Source organism: Nanorana parkeri, unplaced genomic scaffold (assembly GCF_000935625.1).
Source record: "Nanorana parkeri isolate BGI_ZX_2015 unplaced genomic scaffold, ASM93562v1 scaffold3283, whole genome shotgun sequence".
Lineage (NCBI taxonomy): Eukaryota > Metazoa > Chordata > Amphibia > Anura > Dicroglossidae > Nanorana > Nanorana parkeri.
The window spans coordinates 15906-21026 of NW_017309551.1; the positions used below are offsets into that span (position 1 = coordinate 15906).

General features: G+C 54.1%; 1 protein-coding gene across 1 annotated transcript in view; it reads left to right on the top strand.

Annotated features, from left to right (window-relative positions):
* Positions 1–5121, top strand: part of FNDC4 (fibronectin type III domain containing 4) — a 21614-nt gene that overhangs the window by 10076 nt on the left and 6417 nt on the right. The window contains exons 2-3 of the mRNA XM_018574846.1: positions 758–873; positions 3727–3931. Coding sequence (XP_018430348.1) covers positions 758–873; positions 3727–3931 — 321 coding nt within the window. The remainder of the gene's footprint in view (positions 1–757; positions 874–3726; positions 3932–5121) is intronic.

A 5121-nucleotide genomic window follows, 5' to 3' on the forward strand; every position in this document is an offset into this window, starting at 1 on the left:
CATCTCCTCCATACCTTGTGGGTGACACCGATGTGTTGGGTGACCTCAGGTGTGCCTGGCCATCTCCTCCATACCTTGTGGGTGACACCGATGTGTTGGGTGACCTCAGGTGTGCCTGGCCATCTCCTCCATACCTTGTGGGTGACACCGATGTGTTGGGTGACCTCAGGTGTGCCTGGCCATCTCCTCCATACCTTGTGGGTGACACCGATGTGTTGGGTGACCTCAGGTGTGCCTGGCCATCTCCTCCATACCTTGTGGGTGACACCGATGTGTTGGGTGACCTCAGGTGTGCCTGGCCATCTCATATTTGTAATTTTTCTCTTCTACATAAACTTTTGGACCCTTCACGGTGATCAGAGGTTGATACAATCGGAGAAGTTGGAGATGAAGCTCCTCTTATGATATTTGTCCACATTTTATGACCCCCGGGATGAATTCTGCAATGAACCCGATGAATGGCAGAGGAGTTGTTTTGCCGCAGCGGCCCCGGTGAGGTCGGAGAGCCGAGTCTATGGTGACACTCGGCGTTCCTGGAATCCATGGATGTACAGAGCCGGGTGACAGATGGCGTCCTCCTCCTGCCAGACTCTGACACCTCTCCCTCAGCGTTCCTGGGTGTCACCCACAGCGAGGTGTTCCCATCTGTCACAATATTCCCACTGCTGCCTCGGGGTGGTGTCACTTGGCAGGCGTAAAGCGTGATGTCACCGCGGCTTGTAACCGTCGCTCACTGTCACTCTGTGTCTCCTTCCAGATCGACCCCCTTCCCCGGTCAATGTCACTGTCACACAGCTGAAAGCCAACTCCGCCACCGTCTCATGGGACGTCCCCGAGGGCGACATCATCATTGGATATGCAATATCTCAGCAGGTAGGGAGACGTCTGCTCCGCTCATCACATGTACCATCTATGACACGGAATAGACACTAAAGTGGACCTGTCATCGGGTATATTTCCATGTTACATACAGCATATCACTCAGTTATATTTATTACCTCTCACAGAGATCACGTGACTGACAATGCCTTCCTATGCAGGGGGTGCAAAGTTCTCCTTCAGGTCCTCCTCTGCTGGGTGGGTACAATAGCCAGCCTGCTATTGGCTATTGCAATTTTAAATGGCCAAAAGCAGCCTAGCTATTCATCCCCCGCTATCTGTTTAAAAAAAAAATATTATTCTAATAGCGGCCGGCAGCAACTGTCAGAATAAAAAAAACAGCAGATAGCAGGGGAAGCATTAGTTCCTCGGCTATCTACTGATTCCCCTGTTATCTGCCATCCCCCCACCATCCCCCCCTCTCTCTGCGGAGGGGGGGATGGGGGAGATAGCACCGGCCTGAAATTAGTTTTTGCAAGTTGGGATGTTTGGCAGGGTAACGAGCAATGCAGAGGGTGCAGAGATGAGAATGGTAGAAGGGATGCAGGGGGTGCAGAGGTGAACAGTGTAGGAAGAGGGATGCAGGGGGTGCAGAGGTGAACAGTGTAGGAAGAGGGATGCAGGGGGTGCAGAGGTGAACAGTGTAGGAAGAGGGATGCAGGGGGTGCAGAGGTGAACAGTGTAGGAAGAGGGATGCAGGGGGTGCAGAGGTGAACAGTGTAGGAAGAGGGATGCAGGGGGTGCAGAGGTGAACAGTGTAGGAAGAGGGATGCAGGGGGTGCAGAGGTGAACAGTGTAGGAAGAGGGATGCAGGGGGTGCAGAGGTGAACAGTGTAGGAAGAGGGATGCAGGGGGTGCAGAGGTGAACAGTGTAGGAAGAGGGATGCAGGGGGTGCAGAGGTGAACAGTGTAGGAAGAGGGATGCAGGGGGTGCAGAGGTGAACAGTGTAGGAAGAGGGATGCAGGGGGTGCAGAGGTGAACAGTGTAGGAAGAGGGATGCAGGGGGTGCAGAGGTGAACAGTGTAGGAAGAGGGATGCAGGGGGTGCAGAGGTGAACAGTGTAGGAAGAGGGATGCAGGGGGTGCAGAGGTGAACAGTGTAGGAAGAGGGATGCAGGGGGTGCAGAGGTGAACAGTGTAGGAAGAGGGATGCAGGGGGTGCAGAGGTGAACAGTGTAGGAAGAGGGATGCAGGGGGTGCAGAGGTGAACAGTGTAGGAAGAGGGATGCAGGGGGTGCAGAGGTGAACAGTGTAGGAAGAGGGATGCAGGGGGTGCAGAGGTGAACAGTGTAGGAAGAGGGATGCAGGGGGTGCAGAGGTGAACAGTGTAGGAAGAGGGATGCAGGGGGTGCAGAGGTGAACAGTGTAGGAAGAGGGATGCAGGGGGTGCAGAGGTGAACAGTGTAGGAAGAGGGATGCAGGGGGTGCAGAGGTGAACAGTGTAGGAAGAGGGATGCAGGGGGTGCAGAGGTGAACAGTGTAGGAAGAGGGATGCAGGGGGTGCAGAGGTGAACAGTGTAGGAAGAGGGATGCAGGGGGTGCAGAGGTGAACAGTGTAGGAAGAGGGATGCAGGGGGTGCAGAGGTGAACAGTGTAGGAAGAGGGATGCAGGGGGTGCAGAGGTGAACAGTGTAGGAAGAGGGATGCAGGGGGTGCAGAGGTGAACAGTGTAGGAAGAGGGATGCAGGGGGTGCAGAGGTGAACAGTGTAGGAAGAGGGATGCAGGGGGTGCAGAGGTGAACAGTGTAGGAAGAGGGATGCAGGGGGTGCAGAGGTGAACAGTGTAGGAAGAGGGATGCAGGGGGTGCAGAGGTGAACAGTGTAGGAAGAGGGATGCAGGGGGTGCAGAGGTGAACAGTGTAGGAAGAGGGATGCAGGGGGTGCAGAGGTGAACAGTGTAGGAAGAGGGATGCAGGGGGTGCAGAGGTGAACAGTGTAGGAAGAGGGATGCAGGGGGTGCAGAGGTGAACAGTGTAGGAAGAGGGATGCAGGGGGTGCAGAGGTGAACAGTGTAGGAAGAGGGATGCAGGGGGTGCAGAGGTGAACAGTGTAGGAAGAGGGATGCAGGGGGTGCAGAGGTGAACAGTGTAGGAAGAGGGATGCAGGGGGTGCAGAGGTGAACAGTGTAGGAAGAGGGATGCAGGGGGTGCAGAGGTGAACAGTGTAGGAAGAGGGATGCAGGGGGTGCAGAGGTGAACAGTGTAGGAAGAGGGATGCAGGGGGTGCAGAGGTGAACAGTGTAGGAAGAGGGATGCAGGGGGTGCAGAGGTGAACAGTGTAGGAAGAGGGATGCAGGGGGTGCAGAGGTGAACAGTGTAGGAAGAGGGATGCAGGGGGTGCAGAGGTGAACAGTGTAGGAAGAGGGATGCAGGGGGTGCAGAGGTGAACAGTGTAGGAAGAGGGATGCAGGGGGTGCAGAGGTGAACAGTGTAGGAAGAGGGATGCAGGGGGTGCAGAGGTGAACAGTGTAGGAAGAGGGATGCAGGGGGTGCAGAGGTGAACAGTGTAGGAAGAGGGATGCAGGGGGTGCAGAGGTGGCTAGTGTAGGAAGAGGTATACAGGGGGTGCAGAGATGAGCAGTGTAGAAGGGATACAGGGGGTGCAGAGGTGAACAATGTAGGAAGAGGTAGGCAGGGGGTTCAGGAATGTATTTGTGGGTGGGGCTTGTATATGGGCAGAGCACAAGGGGGCCCCATAATCTTGTATTGCCTGGGGGCCCCATGTGTTGTCAGCCTGCACCAATCCTACTATGGCCAACACCAAACCCATCACTGCCTAAATCTGCTGTCTTAGCCATCCACTGATGCCAATCTCATCTATAATGACACCATGCTTGCTTCTCCCCAGCGGCAGGATGGCCAGATCCACCGGTTTATAAGGGAGGTGAACACAACCAATCGGGCCTGCGTGTTGTGGGACCTGGAGGAGGACATGGATTATATCATCCAGGTGCAGTCTATCGGTTTGTACAGCGAGAGCCAAGCCAGCAAGAGAGTCCATTTCCGAACCCTGAAAGAGACGGATCGGCTGCCATCAAACAGCTCTAACCAAGGTGTGTGAAAGTCTCCTTGTACTTCTCCTGGACTCACCGCCACGGCTCCGGACTTACCAACTTCATCACCGGAGAACATCTTCCTGAGAGGCCGCGCAGCCTACCCGAAAAGTGACAGAGCCTCCTCTATCATAGGAATTTCCTTCCTCATTCACCTCTCCACATGGCATAGACCATTAGGGAAACCCAAACCTTCTCTCCTTCCACTCCATGTCCCATCCTCTATAGGCAGCCCGTCCCAGGGCATTCCTCCTCCTCCGCTCAGAAATACTCCCAGCGTGACGCTCAAACAAAAGGATTCCATTGTGCAGCATTTCGATAAAACCGACAAAGATAGACTCATCAATCTCCTCGTAGCATCGGGTGTAGCCAACAGGAGGCGATCGTGTGCCCTGCGACTGACGCGTTTCATCACTAGAGTTGAGTGGAGAGAGAGAAGGCTTGAGTTTCCCTAATGATCTATGACATGCGGAGAGGTGAGTGAGGAAGGAGATTTGTAGTTCCTATTAACACTAGAGCTTGTACATGGAAATGTGGTGAGTGCGTTAGAAAGAAATGAGGAGCACGCTGGTGAAGACTTGGGACGTTGTATCACGTGAGGATTGTATGTGCATGTGAGATTGTACAGAAAAGATCATTTACATTATGTTTGGTTTTGCACTTTATTTAATAATTGTTTTATAAATAGTTTGTTTCATAATAATTGGCAAAGTGCAGCCCAGGAGACATGTATGGGAAGGTGACTACACACTTCTAGTATTGCAGCAGTGGCGGACCTAGGGAACAAAGGGTCCTGGTGCACCGGCGGTAGTTCCGCCAATGTATTGCAGCTTCCTGTCACATAACCCAGTGCGGCCTAATGAGATGTTATAGGTTTACGCAGCTTTCCCTACTTCCTGTCCCGACCTCATGTCCCCTCTGCTCCTGTCCCCACCTCCTGTCCCCCCACTTCTCCCCCCCACCACTTCTGCCAAGTATTGCAGCAGTGGCGGACCTAGGGAACAAAGGGTCCTGGTGCACCGGCGGTAGTTCCGCCAATGTATTGCAGCTTCCTGTCACATAACCCAGTGCGGCCTAATGAGATGTTATAGGTTTACGCAGCTTTCCCTACTTCCTGTCCCGACCTCATGTCCCCTCTGCTCCTGTCCCCACCTCCTGTCCCCCCACTTCTCTCCCCCACCACTTCTGCC